Below are 20499 nucleotides of genomic sequence, written 5' to 3'. Positions count from 1 at the left end.
TGTCTTATGATGACTGATAAAGCTATGAATCTACAAAGGCAAAAGGAGAGGCACTATTACAGCTATGGTTACAGCTGGTAACCATAGCAGGTCTCCGCTCACTTTCTTCTTCCTTTGTAGTCCATCCCACTCCCAAGACCTTGGTCACTGGGGGGAAAAAATAATTTAAAAACAAAATCCTTGTTTAGCCTCTAATTAGTCTTTTCAGACATTCAGGGTTCTCTTGCAATAAAAGTTTAACCCTCTTCAACTTTTTCCAGAAATACTCCTTTGACTAATTGAAAAAATTCAAACAAATGCACATTCGTCCTTCATGATGAAGATAATGAGAGGAGAAAAATATATCAAACATTTCTCAAAAAGAGACACAGGAGTTTGGGGTTTTCTCTCCTAGGGTAATCTTTCCTTCATTTAGAATCTGTATAGCAATTAAATGATGAGAATTAAGTAAGATTTTAGTTATATAACATAATAACAATTAATAAACCGTTACTGAGAATGCTTTGTTTCGTAATTGCATAGGATTTAATCAGAATCAGCCACAATGAAATTTCCCCTTGTGGGACTAATAAAGGTATATCAAATCAATATCAATATCAAAAAAGTCAGTACCTTACCAACCTGTAAGGTACCTGCTAACAATCGGATAAAACTGATCCGGTCCACCATGTCTCATGGAATCAAAAAAGCAAACCTTCAGTGTCATGGGTAATGATCACCACTGGCCTTGCTGAGTTGTATTTTATCTAAGGAATTCATGTGAACACCTATGTCAGTGCACCTCCTATTATTTTTGGTGTGAATACAAGCAAAGGTACATTTCAACCTAGTCAGCAGTTCACTGTGCTGACGTTAACCTCATTGTGGGAGTTTACAAACTCAGTAATGTATTAAAGTAATTCAACATTCTCTTTATACAATGGGACTATAGTTGTACACCGATTGTAATCTCTTATTATAGGTTCTCTGCACCAAGAGAATGACAAACCCGGGAAAAACCAGGGAGTGAGCAGCCGTGCAGGGAGCCAGACAGGTAAAAAGACTTAAAAATGGTCTGAAATGGAAAGAGCTACAAAAAAATGACAGACTCAGCAGAGATCACAGCAAGGTACTCTAATTGAAAAAGGCGAAAGGAGAAAATCATTAAACAAGTCCCACTGGTGTCTCCCTTATTAGATTCCCCTGCTGGTGTCATGCCGATTAAATTCCCCCTTGTTTCCCCTAACAAACTCTAAACTCTCTGACAGTTTTCTAAAGAGAGGGATTATATAGAACTGCAAGAGCACCGTGCTCTTGTGTGGATTTGTCGGTGGGTATAATTGTAGGAAAACCTCCCATATTTTATCAAAAATGTTCACAACACTAAAAAGGCATTGTTATTGCCATGATCCTTTAAAAATCCCAAGGAGAGAATTCATTACTTTTGAAACTACAAATAAAAGGGCTTTTTACAATGACTTTAGAGATTATCCCTGAAAGTGATGCAAAATATTGACTCCTTTAAAAGTCTCTTAATCGAACACTCTGTCTTTTTATGCATTTTCTTGTACTCTGTGTCGCTTATGCCTCTGTCTCATCCTCAGCATCATAATATTTTCCAGCTGCTTTGTGAGATGAAAACATAAACTGAGCCCGAACCACCAGGAACAGCTGCAGGCATCCATATATCACAGTGCGCCTAACCCTTTATGTCGAGCCTATCACCGAGTACACTAGACCTCATTACTCTCATTAGCTTTTACAGCACTTGGCTGGTAGAGCATTTGCATTTGCAGGGAGACAAGTGGATGGACTGCTGGTACAGTTTTAGCAATACAGTCAACATGCTTTTTGAAATGCACAGCAAAATAAGGTTTGTTTATGTGGTTTGCACAGGCTAATGATGCGTAGCTCACAATATCAAAGCAAATTATGCTGCTGTGGTGGAGCACAATATTGCTGAAATCACCTATTACTGTTTGGCTTGTTTCAAATCAAATCACGGATTTTGTCATATTTTCATTGCCTTAAAGTGACCAAGATAGAAACATTAGCATTAACTTCAAAGTACTGCACCAGCCAATTTGCTTACTAGTGCAAGCTTAATTTAGATAGTTTAACTATATGTAATGAGCTGATATCATAAAATCACCAAATGCCTGAAATAACTGGAATAATTTCACTGTATTTCATGGTAACATCTCATGTTTTTTAGGACTTATGGACACTATTCGGACACTACTCGGAACAGAAGTGTTTTTAAGATATTACAGACCAACTGTCTCCCAAAAAATTACAAACAAGGAGGAAGGCAGCAGCTTAAAGATATCTCTAGATAGCCTTAATATGTCAGAAACCAGCTGACATTTCAGTGTTCCCACTGTATATTTACAATAACATAAACCACGCCATGCAGTAATTTCTCTACGCTGCCCTCTGTGTATCCTGACAAGATGATAGCTACAGCTGTGACACATTTCACAAAGTAACGTGTCTAACCAGCACTATAGCATAAAGCACTGTCACTTTGATTGTGCATAGAGCTTTTGTCTCCCCAAAGATCTCTGAAATACATTTATGGGAGGGGTAATAAGCAGTTTTAAGCGCCACAGAGGTCTGTCTTTGCTACAGTAACGGGCAGAGCTTCAGCTACAGCATATATGCACATGTGGGTCTTCCCTACATAAATAAGCAGTTCCCACACCACCCTCTGCTAGTGTATGTGGGTTTGAGTGTGTGTATGCATGCATGCACGCACGCACGCACTGCAGGCCACAGTCCCAGAACAGCTCGACAAGCTTAATACCATTATCAAGATTTACAGCGATGCTCATGTGGGACTTATATCAAAATGGCTGGTGCAAAGCACAGACAGGGCCGATGTCCCAATTAGCGAGCCTGAGGAATGGCAGTACACGCACAAGCACACACGCACAGACAAGAGGGTCCACAATCCCTTTCTCATCTCTACGTCTCACTATCTTTCTCTCTCAGACACTTCTGCATATTCACTATCTCTTGAACGCTGTCTCACACACATGCACAAACATACTCTGCTCCCCCTTGGGACACTGCCTCTGGCCTTTACGGCAAGAGAAGGGGAAAAAAATGCTGAAATGGTGGAAATAAAGAAAGTGAGAACGAGACGGAGAATGAGCAAGCGAGAGACTGGAGCAGCATCCCAAACAGTTCAAAATTAACCAGTTACAGCTTCAAGCCACAAAGTTAACTTTGGCTGCTGTGAGCTGCATCTGATTTTAAAATTTAAAATCTGAAACATTAAGGCGTTCCCAGATTATGTACTAGTGCGATGCTCATGTGGGACTTATAAGTCGTAGCTTTCATACAGCAACTTATTTTCAATCCTTTGCATTTTGGATTTCATTTTAAAAGATAACAATTGACTTATCAGTGATTTAAGACATATGTACGTAATCTTCAACAGATAAAGTGTGTGCAAACACGCAGCATACATTGTTGGATTAGTCTCTTGAATGTGTATGTGCATGTATGTGACTGTGTATGTGTGTTTTCAGAAAACCAGGAAGAGCTTTAATGATAGACCAGAAAATGCAGACCAAGCATCTCCCTTTGTGAGTCTCAGAGAGACCAATTCAGCTACTGAGCCCGAGATGTGGAAAGAGCTGAAATGTCTGAGGTGCTTCGGAGCCTCAGTTCATTATAATAAACACACCAAATACTAGATGCTCTCAGTGTCAAATCAAAACATCTTGATGATTCATTATTGAGTGGCAAAGAATTCTGTAATTCGCCTTTCAAAAGAGCTTTGGCATGGAAACAAATGACCAATTTCAATATTGAACTGTCATGAATTATTCATGGATGATTGTGGGCCTTTAGGCATTGAAATTTGAGAGCATTACCTTGTGTAATATCAAAACCGCTCGTGATAAACAGAAATGCACAGACCTCAATTAATTCTTTTGAAGCCTAAAGGATAGCACTTAAAATTAATAACATGACAAGATTTAAGCTTCATTCAGGTACTTTTCATCAGCACTACATGTTGTTCTGCCGTAAGCCACAACACGATACAACAGCAGTGAAAACAGCGATCCAGCCATCCACCTGCTTTCACTTATTCAATTCAGAGTTGCAGTTGGTCCCAGGTGTCATAGGTTGAGAGGCGGGGTACATGCTGGACAGGTTGGCAAGCTATCGCAGGCTAACACAGACAAGCACACACCTTTGGCCAGTTTGGAAACACCAGTTAACCTAACGTGTGTCTCTGGATTTTGGAAGGAAGAGAACAAGAGTTTTGTTGCTTTTCTCTTACCCTCATTGTCAGTCGTTTTAGTCCTAAATCCAGTCGGTGCCTTCAGTAACTATTTACATTTTACTAATTGTTTTACCCACTGCATTCTCGCATGATTCTGATCTCAGTACTGATCAAACTAATGAGAGAATTATTGTCGATATTAGTGACAAAAATATTTTATTGGACTAACATTCAATTAACATTCTTTCACATTCAAAAAAAAAGTACCAACAATTAACACAAAATTAAAATCAACAGAACACTTTGCATTGTGCTACATTGCTGTTAATTAAAACAGGAATATGCTTATTCACCTAATCTAAGTGCTCCTAGAGGCAAAATATTAAGTAGAGGGAGATACTCCTCTACTTCCCCTGCGACATTTTACATACACACTTTGGGGAAGAAAAACAGTGAGAGGATAAAATATTTTTTGTCCAGTTTTTGTCCTGAAGCATTCATTACTTCATTATTCTTTGGCCAACTGGAATGTGACTGGTGATTTCACTGCCTCTTGGCCAACTGGATGGATACACTGACGTGCTGTCGGACAACTCACGTGAGCAACTGCATTGTATTTCTTGGCCTTCGTGCACTCATTATACTGCAGTTTGTGGTGCATTTTCAGGCTGTTGAATAAGTTATTTGTGTTTCTTTGCGGTGGAGACAATTCCACATAAACTCTTTGCATATGATTCAGTCCCATTTGCTCTTAGATAATACCTAGTTATTACTAAATATGAAGTATTCCCACAGTATTTCCAACCAGCGGATGATGATGATCCGCTTTCTTCGCCCTCTGCTGTGCCCGGCGTTTTATTTTTGCTGTAATGGTCTGTTATCTGTTGCATATTTATCTTTCAACATATTAATACTCATCTAGATTACGTGATTAGCACACACAGGTGATGATTTGCTTTGTATTCTATTGGCAGAGCATGTATTTCCAATATCAGTCAATCATGTTCAGTTAATTGCGTGACGCCAAAATGATTCACTGTGCCGTCCTGCTCCAAAGTTTTGAACTCCTTACCGAGCCTCCTCTTTCCTTTGATCTACTGAGAAAAGACAAATTAGCGAAGGAAACTTAAACATTAAGTCTTCAGAAAGAAACAGTTCCTCCTTCCCTTTGTCTAGGCCAACTACAAATACACACCTTAACATCCACAGCTACACTTGTCACAAAGTCACAATCACATATGCAAACACTCAGAGACACAAATGCATTCCTAAAGTAGAAAACAACAATCAATGTCAGCGAGTCACAGTTCAATAAGCAGACTAAACAGTGTTGCTCAATTATTACTGTCTTGTTTAACCAACAGCACAAGAACAACACTGAGAATCAATACCCTACCACGCAACAGAGTGTGTGTTTTATAACACCAAGGAACGATGTGTGCGTGTGTGTTTGATCCACTCAATGGATCAGCGACAGGAAAAGGTCTTTGATGATTAAACGTCCACTTAAGCAGTCTTCGCAGATGTGGGGATGTGTGCTTGTGCATGTGTGCGTTAACGTATTCTAAAGATTCGACAAAGGGGAGATGGTAAATCTGCCTTGATTGATTATCTATAGGCAAAATGGTTACAGCATTTGGTCTACAAAGGCTGAATATAACCTGTTTATTTCCACAGATTAAAGAGTCTAAGGTTTAGAGTGCTGACCTCAGCCAGACACTGTTAAAGTTGGGAGTTTTTTCAAAACAATAAATGTTGGCTCGTTAATGCTTCTGATGCTATTGCTCTATCTTAATTAAGTGGGAAATATCTGCATGACAGCATACAGCATGGGAAACTTAACATCATTTTATATCACACGCTCTAATAAGGCCTAATTTATGGCATCAGGTTATTCTAACTCTAGTTCTCTGATGCTCAGGTCACTACATAGTCTGCATAACCCTGACGGCACCAGCCTGTCTGAAACTCAGCAGCATTTTGTGATCTTAACTCTGTGCTCATTAAATAATTCATCAGACACACACCCCCTCTTGAACACAAAAAGCGTTAGAACTAAAACCTTAAAAGGGCTAAACGGTAGCAGAGCATCGTGAGGAAGAAACTATTTTTGGGAAGGCGGGTACATCTCATTCCCTTTAATCCTGGAACAGAAATGTCTTTCAGCTGAGAATTGAATGGCAAATATCACAGCAAAAAAAAATCTAAAACGTCAAAGGTCTGTGTCCTCAGTCACTAGAGTGTGCTTCCTTAAAGAAAATTTAATTTAAATGAGCATCATTTTATTCATAATCACCTTCATGAAAGGATCACATACATAACTGCTTACTGTGGGTTCTGTGTTCTGTGAAGTGCAGGTGAACAACTTTCTGCCTGTTGAGCTGTATCATGTACTGCTTCCTGTTCAACCTAGTGAGCCAGTTCTGTAAAATACTGCAGGTAGCAGCACAAAGTCAGAAAAAGAAAATGTCAACTCAGAACTGGCAAGTTTGTCATTAGCTGCAAGTTTCAGTTCATTTCCAAACTAAAATTAAACTTTTGCGAGTTGCAAGTTGACCTGAGGCCAAAACGGCAGCCCTGCCCTCATTTTCTGACAAGACCTCAGCACTGAGCGGAGATAAACCAAAACCCTGGAGGGACCCAGAGGAGGAAGCAACACAAATAACTACAGTTACAATACAAGGATTTGGATGAGCAGAGGGAGCCGTGGGCATTGTCTGGCTTTAGTCAGCTACTTTCTGCTTCTTTTGAAACTGTTCCTTGGGTGTGGATGACATTTCTCAGAACAGAGAAGGGGGAAAAACACTTCAAATGTTTCCACAAAGTTTTCCTTCTTCTGCCTTTTGTTCAAAGTTTAAATCTCCTCTTCCCCTAGGAAGGAAGGAAGAAAAGAAGGAAGGAAGGAAGGAAGAAAGAAAGGAGAGGAGGGAAAAGGCTCAGACCAAAGAGGAGAAAGATGAGAGAGGGTGAGGAAGTGACAGATGCAAGACAACGTAAAAGAAGAACACGCACGGACACACGAGAGTGCTGAGGAAAAAGGAGGTTCTTTTCATGTGGTGAAATAACCCTGCTGTGACACTATGACATAAGCCTCACATTCATTCATGCGCTCAGATAAAGTAACCCATATGCACACTTTTGGCACAAATGCAACATATATAGATTACAGAACATACCATAATGCACAGTATATTTCAACAGCAGGCGATGATGGAGTAACTGTGTGGAGCTGCAAGCCTTTGATTTGAGGTATATGTTCAGGCATGATGTGGTGCACTTCTGCGGAGCTGATGGCAATAAAACAGCAAAACGTGAAAAAAAAAAGATGCACATAGAAACAAATATAATTGTGGCGTCATATAATCGGGTTAGATGAAAATGTGTGCTCCCGTGTTTTGGTTTTTACTGTGCAATTAATGCAATAACTCAGAAAAGAGCGCTTTTAAAATGCATAGTCATATTCTGACAACAAAAATGCAAAACATTAAATCGTTTTCCAAATACATCCCCAGCCAACTCATTGAGTTACAACAAATTTGGTACAAAGATGATTAGGCTGAGAGATGAGCATTTTGTGAGGATAATGGGGATATAATGAATTGTTACAACTGTACAGGTGGCTTTTCCCGCCTTCCTCAAACTCCAACTGCCAAAATATCAGATATGGTCCAAGACAGTGACGGGAAGTAAAAAAACTGCCAGAAGCACAACTGCTACTGCATATGGAGACACAGTTTCTATCCACGCTCCTACTTTAACTGCCAAATTAACCGTTCAGAGCCTGTGAGTGTGTGTGTGTTGGCTGCCCTGCATTCACACCCCCTTGCATGCTAGTGTTGAACAGGGTAGAGACACTTGTCCCTTAGTGTACTGTGTCTGTGTCTTTCTCCTATTATTGGCGCTCTGATTTAGCCACATGTCATTGGACACTGAGCCAGTTTGTGTTCGGAAAAACCGTTACTGCACAACTACACCAGCTGTGCCTCGGGGAGGAGATGATGATGGCAACCGAAAAATAAAAAGAGCAAAGAAAAAAGAAAAAGCAGAAATATGCCTGAGGTGACTGGATGGGACTATCTCAAATCAAATTTGTTGGATCGCAGTCTTTGATTTGAAACACCTGTCTCGCATTGTGGCCTTTTAATAGTCTTCATAAAATCGTGGCTTCTGCTCATATGAGCCAGTTCTCCAAAGAGTCCATTCTACTATCACTGTGAAAAGAGAGCTAATCTGTGCCTTTGTTGCAAACTCAGAATGAAACAAAGACTGTGTGGGCCCCCCCAAACTTCATGAAGACTCTAAAGCCACAGTAACAATCTGCCACGCATGAAAAATAAACAGCTCCTTCACCTAAAATGTCCAAATATAAAAGCAAAGAACTGGAGCTGGTAAGTGGTGAAAAAGGAAAAAAGATAGCAATTATAAAATCAAGAGCCTACTGAAAAGATGTGCAGCTCAAAACAATACTTTTAATTTTAATAGAAACCTTTATCGTGGCTGTTGGATCCTTTTATGATTAATCAGTAGTCATTTATTAAATCCACAAACTTTTTTATTAGATTTTTTTTTTTTTTATAGATTTGTGGTTAAAAGTAGTTCTGAAGAACTAGAGTTCAGACTGAGTTATTTACTATAGAAAGGCAACTTTCTATAGTAAACTTCAGTGTTATTTAATACTGAAATAATTGACTGATGTTCAATTTGTTTTTGACTTTTTTCCATGCAGAACTATTTTAGCTTTTCTCAACTAAAGCATGCGTAGGTGGCTGCGACCGTGTACAATTACATCTAGATTACATCAGCTGTCAGATGACGGCAGAGAGCCCCAGTGTTCATCCTACTTGACGCAGATCACAGATAATGATGCGACACTGCACTGTTTCATGACCAGATGTTCCCCACCTTTAATTAAAACGTATGTTTTGATTATTTTTAAGCATCTAAAATGACAATTAAAAAACAAAACATTGAATCTTTGACTAAAACAATAAAACACTGACTTTTTAAATGTTGTCCAGTTTCAGAAATATACAGTGCAGTATCTCCAAAAAGCCTGTCAAAATGAGTTAAATATTAATATTTAGTTAGGACCAGAATTGTGTTATATCATCACTTTGAGTTGCCACATTTGTCTCCTCATCTTAGAACTGAAATTTCAAGACAGTAAGTGACAGCACAATGTGTGTCTTATGGGTATTTTTCAGAAATTGTATCATATAACTACAGAAATACTGGAGGATAAAATTATGAAATGCCACCAAATAAAGTGCATACGATATTAAGCACAGGGCGTGGGTATAAAATTGAGAGAATGAGACATTTTAAGGTCAACCCAAGGAGAGGATTGTTGTGTTGTTAATAAAAATCACTAAATCTTATAATGGACCCCAGCAAGCCTGAGAGTTTAAAAAAAAAAGCAGACAAGCATCAAGTTATGACACATACACACATGCATGAACACATACACTCAAAGCCTGTGTGGGAAGAAATCAATGAAAACAAAGCATTGCTGAAATGTGCTATAAACAACAGCAAAAAGCAAGTCAGTAGGTCTTTACTTTTATAGCTGCACTGCTGAGTCACAATGTGAAGCACCCACAATAAAAACCAACTGAGGTTGCTGAGACACTGTACGAGAGACCATCTTTAATCTCTCAGTCATTCAAAACAACTAAAGCCGTCACCCATTGACCTCATCAGCACCCCACTTAATTTTAAGCCTCTTTGGAAAGAGCCTTTCCTAAAAAGTAATATCTGATTATCTCCGCCAGCTGCTGACTCAATGGCTGGCAGCAAACGGTTAAGCCTTGAATCTTTTTTTTAAGCTTTTTAAGCATAAAGGCTATTGGTGCGATAAGTAAAAGTGAAAAAATAAAGAGAAATAACTTTGATAAAGTCAACAAATTTAAAATCTTATCCTTCATTCTGAAAGGTGAGTTTGCTAAGCTAGAGTCGTGATTTGTCAGAAGTATTTTTGAGTAGTGTTGTATTTGAATGCCTTCCTTCACAGGCTTCACCTATTTCTTAAAGTAGCTTTTTTTGTTGGGTTTTTAACTTTTGATATCTTTTTTATCTATTTTTCAAGTAAAATAAAAGCCACTTTTTGACTAGCACACCTGTACCTGTGTGTCCTTTGCTGGTTCCATTGCAGACTGGTTAACAAAAAACTATATTTACTGTTGCAGGGTGACAGAATTTTGTTTGACCGTTAGCTGTTCAGTTTTAACATTGAGGAATAAAAGGCACACACAGATGGAATATTTTAGACCAGCACTGTAAACCACCCACTTATGTCCTTTGAAGTGTTGCCTTACTTTAGCATAACTTTCAGTTACATTTTTCCTCATTATCTGAGAAGTTGCTTGATCTTGCTCTAGTTTTCTCGCTCTAGATGTTCTTTAGACTACCTGAGTAGGTTACATCTTAATTTCTGATATCTTTAGCCTGCACATAAAGCTAATGAATCACTCACTGATCTAAACTGCAGCTAATTTTGATACAGATCAGTGCTGCCTTTTCTGTTTGGAGCCAGGAACAAGCAAGGGTTGTTGCTTTTCAGACTCCCATCTTCCTCAGACCAAATCAAACATTAGCTCACTAGAAACATTAATCAGTGACAATCTACAAATAGACTGATGAATAGGGTACTTTAACTACATGGTAACTGGTAGTCTTGTATAATCAAGTGAAAACATTAACTCTTTAAACACTGCACGAATACATGTCTCCAATTCAGAAGCTCCAAGTCCAAGATGTGGTTAGTTTAGGAGCCATGAGGAGATGCAACTGACAGCTGTCAATCAACAGTCACGTGAAAGACATCAAAGCTTTTATCCTTTATTAAATAATTTTCATAACTACACAAATTTACCTATAAACAAACAAACAAACAAGTCAACTGACTCCATATTTGATTAAATACAAATGACCTAAGACACTGTAGAACAAATGAGGCTATTTTTGTTCATCTTTAACGGCCTCAGCTGTGAGTTAGGCTTTCCAAACTATTCATATGAGACATAAGGCCTTTCTTTGTGTTACTTTAAAACAGCTAAAGTGCAACGCGCTGTTCTAGGATATTTGTTGTCAGACTTGAATGTTTCAGTATATTTTGGCACTAGACTTTATTTCCACATTGGCTACAGCCCCAAGTGGCAGCTGCCGCTCCAGTCATAACCTCAAAACATGCCAAGTAACGCAAACTTCATAGAGTCACCTTCAACTTTTAGTGTTTTGTTTAATCAAATTACGTTTCTCTCAGAGAACTATCAGAAAGGTGATCCCTTCTATCGCCTTTTTCCCCCCTCGATCCCTAGCCCGTCTCACTCTTCTATGTTCACCTTTTTCCCTGATGAACAAAAGATTTCACAAAGCAAGACTTTCTTTTTTTTCCACAGTGTAACGTCATTATTCTCTCTCCTTTGTCTCCACTCTCCACCTACAAGTACCTTCCTACCTGTGTTCCTCTGGGGGAGGTGTTGGTGGGAAAAAAAATGCTGTGTGCGTGGATAATTCTGGAATATAACAATGTGATATTTCATCTGCACGCGCACACAAACACACTCGCTGGACACAGAAAACGTGCCTCGTCAGCGAAGTACTGCCCATATTCATTAGCCACTTAGAATGCTGTGTTCAAATGAATCAAAGTAAACTGCTTACACGTAATCTTGTCACCCGCAGAGTAAAATATACCACGTCTGTTATTACATTGGTGTGGAGCCAAAATGAGTCAATGGCCTTGCAGAACCATATGGGTGTCTAGTGTACAGAGTATATTTGTGCGTGTACAAGTTTCTACCTACTGCAATAAATGCTAACAGAATAAGCTGCTCTCAATTGTGCTCAATATTATCTGAGCATGTGTGTTATGTATTTGTTTTTCATAAGCCTACAACGGGAATAACACAGTGAATTACATCATGTCTATAGCGAGCAATAGCCGACCAAAAGTGGTGGTTTTGGGGGGTTTTTACAACACACACTAAATCCTCCTTTTTTCTGTTTTTTCACTGCATCCTACCGAATTACAATGTACGCTTTCAAGAAAGGCTTCTATGTGCGTTTGTTTGTGTACACGGACATGTGCAAAATGCAAACGTAAGCCTAGGAGGTAAAAATTTGCAGTGGCGATTATAGTAATTATGGTTTCAGGTTTTTTGGATATTCCTTTAGATGGACCACTAGATTACCAGGCAGTTTTGGCAAAGAAAGAGGGAGAGTGGGGAAAAGAAAAGAGTTACTGTTGTGGAGGGGGTGGACTGAGGGAGCAAGGGAGAGAGGAAAACTTTCAGAAGACAGGGAGAAGGAGAGCAAGAAAGAAGGAGAGAGAGCAACAAAAGGGGAGAAGAGAGAATGTAGTGGCGAAAGATACGAAGACGAGAGAGACTAATCCTTCAGGCAGCTTCCAAACACTACTCAGCCTGCTCACTCGCTCCCTCCTCCTCCCTGTTCTCCTCCCCCCCTCTCGTTCTCCGCTCTCGACCAAGAGTTGAATGGACTTTACAGTGCAGCTTTGTTTCCCGTCAAAAAGGAGCATGAATGTCAAATTCTCAAAAAAGAAGAAAAAAAAAAAAAAAGAAATAAAGAGAACACCTTCTTATGCTGTTCCTTCACTTCCCTTCTCTAATCCAACACACTCTCTTTCATCGTGTCTCCATTTCCCTGTGTTTCCCTATGTTTCTCCTTTCTTCTCTGCTCCCTCACTCTCACGCTCTCAGTATAGGACAAAGCTCATAACAAGCTTTCAGCGGAGACAAAAAGGACCTGGGACCCAGCCTCGTGGACCCCCTGTCGCGGCACGTCGTCTTTTCTCAATGGCAGCTTAATTACATATTCATGGCAATACAAATAAGACACTCTTGCTCCAACACACAAACACGCCACTCGGCCAAAACACCCAACACCCATCTGCTGGTCGTGTGTCTGCCCTCAAGAAACTGTTCTTCCAAAAGAGAGCAACACATATGTGGAAGTGTCTCGCCTCATATTCGCCTGTTTGAAGGAGTGACACTTGTGTAATGCAGCCACACAAAAGTTTAAGCACTGCAAACATTTGTGATATTGTTAAAAAATAAATAAGATACACACATTTTAAATTTGCAGCCTGTCTTTAATATGTGCACCAAGCAAGCAAAAAAATAAAATAAAATCTGGAGACGGAGCAGACTGTAGCTTTGGCATGAATCCAAACAAAGTGTCAAAGACAGACACGGGAGGGGGTGAGGGATTAAACTGAAGAGGCAGAAGTTGTTGGGTCCAGCCCCCCCACAGGAAGATGAAACAAAGGTGTCTCCCATAATCGCTTGTCTCCAATAAGTGAAGCTTGCTGCTTGTTGTTTCTGAAGCAAATAAACCAACCCGCGCTATTTACTGGAGGTTTTACAGTATCAAATAAAAAGAATATATAGACCATGAAAAGCCTCGGCTGCTGGCTGCAGACACAGGCAAGGCCTTAAAACAAAGAGATTCAGGGTGAGATTTCAATGAAGAGCAGCTGGCATAGTGTGGAGCTCCATTTCTCTACCTGTCTCTTTCCTTCCTTTCAATTCCATTTATCTGTACTGGACCCGTAGGAGCAGGCGTTTGTGTGTGTGTGTGTGTGTGTGTGTCTCTCAATGTGTAGGCAAACTCTCTCTCCCTCTCTGGCAGATAGATGAGTTTCTGTGACCACACACACACACAAAAAATACAAAATGTCCTGCTGCTTGTGGGCCCCGTTCGGAAGCACAACAATATGTCCACTGTTTTGGCTACACTCTAATTAAACAGCGTAAATCTAAGTAGAGAAAGACGCTGAGTGGTGAGAGACGGCAGCAGCAGGAGAACAAAATAATAAAAAATGACAAAGATTTACAAGGCAAACAGCATGTCAGAGGTAGCAGATGGGAAAGAAGAAAAACAGGACAGAGAATAGGAGAAATGGGGACATATGACAAGAGGGAAGAGCCGAGACATGGACAACAGCACAAAAATCTGTGGCCCGGCACTGAGTGGCAGGGATTCACCAAGTCCAACTGTTTACTACTGGGATCAGAAATGCAGAGTTTCATAAGCAGCAACTTAATCACAAATGACCTTTTTTTAGCCTTAGAAAACAAATTCTGTAGGATGTTTCTTTACAAAAGGTCATTCACTTTTTTGTTGTTTTTTTACAACTCAACCCGATCTGCCCATTTGCAGCTAATTTTCATACCGTTTCTGAATGCATTTTTTCCCTTGCTGGTGGAGCATAATTAACAAATTTTAAAGATAAAAAAAACAGTCAAACAGGGTTATCATTTTCCTGAGTGCAGGGTTCCATGGGACCAACAGGAACTATATAGTAGGCCATTGATTGAGAACAAACGGCATTTTCTCAGTACAACCACCCTACACACAGAGACACGCACACGGGCACAGACGCAGCTAACAAAAACAAAAAGCCTGGAAATGAGAGCACCAAATGAGGCCTTAGGTTTCTCAGACCATGAAAAATTCATAATTCCAGATCTTTACATGAAACTCTAGAAGGAATTAGGCCTAACAGCGGGAGACGCTGGGAATCGGTTTCAGAATATTTTGCTTTCTCTTTTTCGTCTTTTCTCTAGCTCAGGCTCTCTCTCTCTCTCTCTCTCTCTAGTAAACATGCACGCTCACACAGACACAAATGCACACAGCAGAACACAAGCGCACACACAGGGATGCATTCTTATGTTCCATCCTGGGTTTTCCCCTGCGGAGAGTAAGATACTAAATGGTGCAAGTGGTGTCTGGCGTGACGCAGTTTGTCGACACAGCCTTTTGAAAACCGCACTTCTTCAGAAAGACGGATTTCTTGTCTTCTTTCCTCAAAGAAAAACACGCCTGCAAAGTTCTCTGCTGCTACACAAACAACTCGAGTTCGGGCTCTTGATTCTTGAAATAGGTTGAGCTGTAATTGCTATGTGTTGATGTACTGAAGGTGGACGGCATTTTCACAGTCCAACATAAAATGTACTCAGTGAATAGATGAGCAGCCAAGGCCACAGGCAAGCAGGAAAAAAAAAGGTCAGTAAAACCCATTCAGCAACTAACAGAAGACACTGACTGAAAGGATAGAGATAGAGAAAAGGTGGGTGGTAAAAAAAAAAAAGTCTCATCACTGGTCACACTTAAAGAGAGAGTCTATGAAACACACGGATGAGTAAGCAAGGATAAGATTTTTTTTTTTTTTTTTAAGAAAAAGGCAGAGAGAGCAAGGGAAATCTGCCATCACTAGGCTACTGCTAGCAGCAGGAGGGTCTTCAATACAAAACAACCCCAGACACAGTCAAAGACTTCCTTTCACACACTCCCATGAACGCCTGTCCGCGCACACAAGCCATGCACATAGAGTATGCTCACACACACACAACACACACAGAAAGCAAACAGAATGCAGCACTGTCTGAGTGAAAAAAAATATCTTTCTGTGTGTGTGTGTGTCTGCATATGGCAGTAAGTGTGACAGTCAGTGAGCTTGTCCAGTCCTAGTGGAGTGATCAAAGCTAGTACAAACCACCCAGAGAGATCTCCCTTCCTCATCCATTCATCCTTTCGCTTTCTCACTTTATCTCCCTCCATCTCTCTCTCTCTATCACCCTCTGATGCAGAAACGCCATCACATTTACCACACAGAATCTGCTCAACCAATTGCACAGCGCTGGCTTGAGCAGCATAGCCAATCAAAGTGGCCTATTTAGTTCCAATAATTCCCAGCTGTCCCCCTACAAGCACTGAACCCTGGATGGCGGCACTACACCATAGGACAGGGACATAGCATAATGGGAGACAGCATGGGAGCCCTGGCAATATTATAATGCCGAATGTGCACACACACATGCAATGAAACGCCACATGAGCTCGGAACTCTATGACAGTGCCAAGTTCACACAAACGCGCAAACACACACACTCCACAGGAGTTCTCTGAGACCGTCCCCAACCTGCCAAGTTTATGAATGCACACAGCTCACAAGAATCGTGTAAGCCCAACTTTACAGTTCTGTACCAATGCATTCACATACATATGCAACTACACACCAACAGTTCTCTGTAGCTATAGAGCACAGCTTTAAACAAAGTGAGAAAGCATCCTGAAATAGATCTGAATGTTCAGTTTAAAGAAACGTGTAAGCTGTAGCACAACAAGCTGCCACACAAATGTGAACATCTACAACCAGCACCTAGCAACCAAACTCTGCAATATGACATGACTGAGATGGCAAAGTCACATAAAGCAGAAATGTTTTACGCCAGCATGAAAAGTTAAATTGTAGAACCTAGCTACACAGCACCTAAGTCATCATGATTTTTTTTAAAAAGTGGACTTCTGAGACTTTGTGCAGCAATCTTGACATCCATTCATTCCAGATCAAATGTAAGGGGGCTTAGCTAATGGCTTTAAAAGGCACAACTACTTGCACTCAAGCTGGCATGAGAGGATTTCAACTAACACTCTCCTCTGATTGTACTGTATGTGCACATGTCAGTGTGTGCACAAGCGCCTTTGTGTATGAGAGACATCTCCACAGCCCAATACACTTTCTACAGTGCTGCAAAGCTAGGAGAGACACGTCTGCAGGCCAGATTAAATGACTGAGAGCTAAAAAATGAATGAATAAATGAAAGGTTCATAATTAAAAGCTTAAGGGGGAACTAAATGTGAAGTAAAATGACTTGGCTTGAACCCTTTGTGTGAAATAAGTGTACTCAAAATGGATTTAAAAAAAGAAAAGAAAAAAAAAACAACTTCCCTCTATTTGAGAATCCTTTGTGATTCATTACAATCAGATTTGAATCAAAAGCAGCGCCAGCATCATTCCCACAAACACCATCATCCTGAACATCGTTAGTCATGACCTCAAAAACAAACTGCTATTAAACTTGCCAAAAACCACATATTCCACTGTGGAGTAAAAACTAGAGGCCAACAGCTGGCCCTAAGACATTCAATGATGCATGAGTAGCAATGAACGACAGAATAATCTGGTTAGAACAACTGGATGTATTTTCCTGTTCCATGTACACCGGAACGATGTTTGGGATTTGAAGGAGCCCCCCCCCTTCAGTTAGGTTGTGTTTGTGTGTTTTACCCCATTCAATAGAACAGCTAATGAAGTGACTCCTCTCACACAAGAAAGCGACTTCAGAGACACGAGCCAAGTTGGTTGTGAACAGTGAAAGAAAAAACACACACATAACAGCTAAGCCAAATGGATGCGGAAGAGGAGAAGCAGAGAATTCTAAAGCTTTTTTTTTTTTTTAAATGAGGGCAGAATGCGAGAAAAGCGACACTTTTCAGGACTGTGAAAATATACACGTTTCTTCTCCCTTAAAACGCATCAACAGTTTAAGCTTCCAATTATCAGATTTTACTATGAAAGTTAAATTGAGCCGCGTATTGGCACCGATGTGCAATTTATCAAAGGTTGGTGAAACACTGCTCAAATCGTGTCCCCTAAATTGCAATGTATCGATTTAACAGTAAACCAATGGAGAACGGTTATAATGAATGTTAGCGGCAGTTACTGAAATGCTGTTCCCCAGGGCAATGAGAGAAAGGTGGCAGCAACATCATGTCCAATTACTACCCAGATTCGGCACAAAAACCTGAGGCTAATCTGTAATGTCAATACTAATTTATGCACTACATCCTTGTGTAGCATATGACAGTTACTCTAGGGGATCTTTTAAGAGTTTTCAAGTGGAATTATTAGTTTTATGGCAGAGGGTGAAGCTTCGCGTCAAGTCTTTATAAGAAACTATAGGGTCATAGCTAAATAGAAGACAAACATCAAGCAAGAGTGGCTTTAAGAAGGTCAGCTTTTAAAACGGTGGTGGTGAATAAAGCTGTGTCGTAAAACAGCACCGGGGCTGGGCATTCATTCTTTTGGAGGAACATTAACAGGGCACAAGTTATCCCTGAGAAGGTCAATAAGAATGTGAAAGCTGGAAAGATGCGTCTGGTTTCAGCATTTTCACGAATCCCACATGGCTCATGAAAAATTAAAAAAAAAAAAATCCTATCCAGGAGAACATCCGGTTAAAAGTTGGGCTGCTTGGAGTCTATGACCCGCGACATTCCCCACAAACACCGGCCATAGTGGGTGGCTGCTTGTCACTCTTCAGAAATATCACTTTAATATCCCTGTTATGCTTCACTAGGGCGTATAGTAAGTAATGGCTCTAATACTCAGCACCGAAACATCTTTACATCATGTGTTTGCGCTATCTTTGGATTCTGCTTAATCCTGCTGGGCTGACGATCTGCTGGCATTACAGTCCTCACTTTCAGACCATTCCGTCTGCCTCCTTCCGATTGCGTTATGAGATCCGTAAGAGTGTAATTGCCTTTAACCTTCTGGCGTCGCAGTGTTCGTGACTTCTGATCGGTCTTTCAATCGGAGCAATGGACCTTCGTTAATTTTAACGAAGTACTGCGCAATTAATGCACTAGTCGCCCAATCAGAGATTCTCCAGCCCTGCCTGCCCTTCACGGTGTTTTCACATTAATGTAACTGCATCTGCGCATAGTTCATTTGTCCGCTCAGAACTGAAACAGAACTGGCAGAAAATCCCCGCAATACTCTGTTCTGCCCGCGAGGTCCCACGATGCTCCTCCCGAGTTTTGCAATTATATTCCTATTTATCTGGTTCTCAATAGTGGGTCAAGTGCACGTTTCTCTGAGTATTAAGTCTCATTTTTAATTCATTTTTCTAAACAGCAGGCTATCGTTTTCGGTCTTCCCAGATTAATTAGCCTATTAGTCGTATTTCCCTGGGAAGAAAAAAAGTGGGCTGTGAGTTTAGCTGCTTTTCAGCACACTTCAAACGGCCAAGAAAATGCGCATACACAGTTTACACATTAAGATGCTGACCATATTCTAAGCTAGTCTTCTGGTCCAAGTCAATTTAAATGGAAATATGCCCCCCCAAAAAAGTATATCTCCTTGTTGAGGGGATACTTCTCTGGGTCTACTAATTGACATGCCGCCCACACCACTTAAACGCACCTCGGCAGTGAAGGAGAAGGCCCATCACTTTCAAACGTGCAAGGTGTAATTAAAGCGCTTGACAGAAGACGCGCTCTCACGCCTTACCTTGAGCGACTCCTGCGTGTATTAGCACCAGGACAATCAGGATCCTCGGCGTGGCGCTCATTCTCACCAGGCTGGGGCTTCCGAGTACTATTCCACTTCTCTGTCCACTTTTACCCATTACAGGCAACGCGTAATACACATAAACTCCTCCGTCCACGGTGGGTGAAACGAGAACTCCCCCCAACACGTCCTCCACAACAGGATCTGCTGGTTGATCAAACGTGTCCAAGACCAAAGCGGCTGGTGTGTAACTTCTAGTCCCGATGTCTAAGTCCGTCTCAAAAGGCGCGGGGCGAGCTGTGATAGCAGAGGTGGAAACAGCCACGGGCTCCCTTCACTCGTGTCAGCGGCACTGCTGCCTTGCCACTAAGCTCTCTCCGTGCGTTCTCTCCTTCTCCACCGTCTCTGTTTACGCAGAGAGAAATGCCACCGCCCTCTGGCTACCATGCGAGACTCTGTTTCTCCCTCTCTTCTCTACTTTGCTTCCCTTTCACTGTCCTTCGTGAACGTACACACGAAAATACGAAATGAAGATAAAATCTCACCTCAAGCGTTTCACTTTTAATGACACGTCTGAACAGCGTTGTGCTCGTGGCAGGTGCGTACTTTCACTCTAAAGACGATGAACAGACTTTAAAGAACCTTGTATTTCCTCCTAGAGGCTAAAATTTAGGAGAGAGGGAGTAGTTTAACTTTTTTTCTTTACTTTCTTGGATTTTTTTTTATTGACCATCTATTGATTGCGCGTGTACGAGCTTGTGCGCCTCCAAAATCTCTCAGTGTGGAGCAAAGCAAGGATAGGGTTTCTCGAGAGCTTAGTTTACCGACTAATGCCTGCCCCCTGACGGCCACGTCCGTTGGACCTGCATGAAGACATATCCGTGAGAGGTATAATTCAACAACAGCTTCTTTTATTGCTATTGGGTTAAACAGAATAGATGGATTATTTGATATTCGCAAGGAATAACTGATTGTGCCTGTGACTGTTCGCTTTCTGTAATGTTGTGACCCTCGGACTCAGTTGCTCTTCGAACTACTGAACATCCACTTCTTCGTGATGTGCATCATCTTAAAGCAGACTACTAGAAATAAGTGATAACTTGCCATAGACACGAGTACATGAATTTATTCAAAAATGAATGCCTTAATGTAGGATTTTATTAAAAGCAAAATGAGAGAC

General features: G+C 40.8%; 1 protein-coding gene across 3 annotated transcripts in view; it reads right to left on the bottom strand.

The window, feature by feature from the left end:
- Positions 1-19922, bottom strand: part of unc5ca (unc-5 netrin receptor Ca) — a 188665-nt gene extending 168743 nt beyond the window's left edge. For 2 of the 3 annotated variants that reach the window (XM_063489537.1, XM_063489538.1), the window contains exon 1: positions 19320-19920. In XM_063489537.1, the coding sequence (XP_063345607.1) occupies positions 19320-19437 (118 nt within the window). In that variant the 5' untranslated portion in view covers positions 19438-19920. Of the gene's footprint in view, positions 1-19319 lie in introns of all 3 variants that reach the window. The other variant, XM_063489539.1, reaches the window with a different exon arrangement.
- Between the last annotated feature and the right edge of the window lie 577 nt (positions 19923-20499).

Source organism: Pelmatolapia mariae, linkage group LG12, assembly GCF_036321145.2.
Source record: "Pelmatolapia mariae isolate MD_Pm_ZW linkage group LG12, Pm_UMD_F_2, whole genome shotgun sequence".
NCBI lineage: Eukaryota > Metazoa > Chordata > Actinopteri > Cichliformes > Cichlidae > Pelmatolapia > Pelmatolapia mariae.
This window is presented reverse-complemented; position numbering and strand designations above follow the sequence as displayed.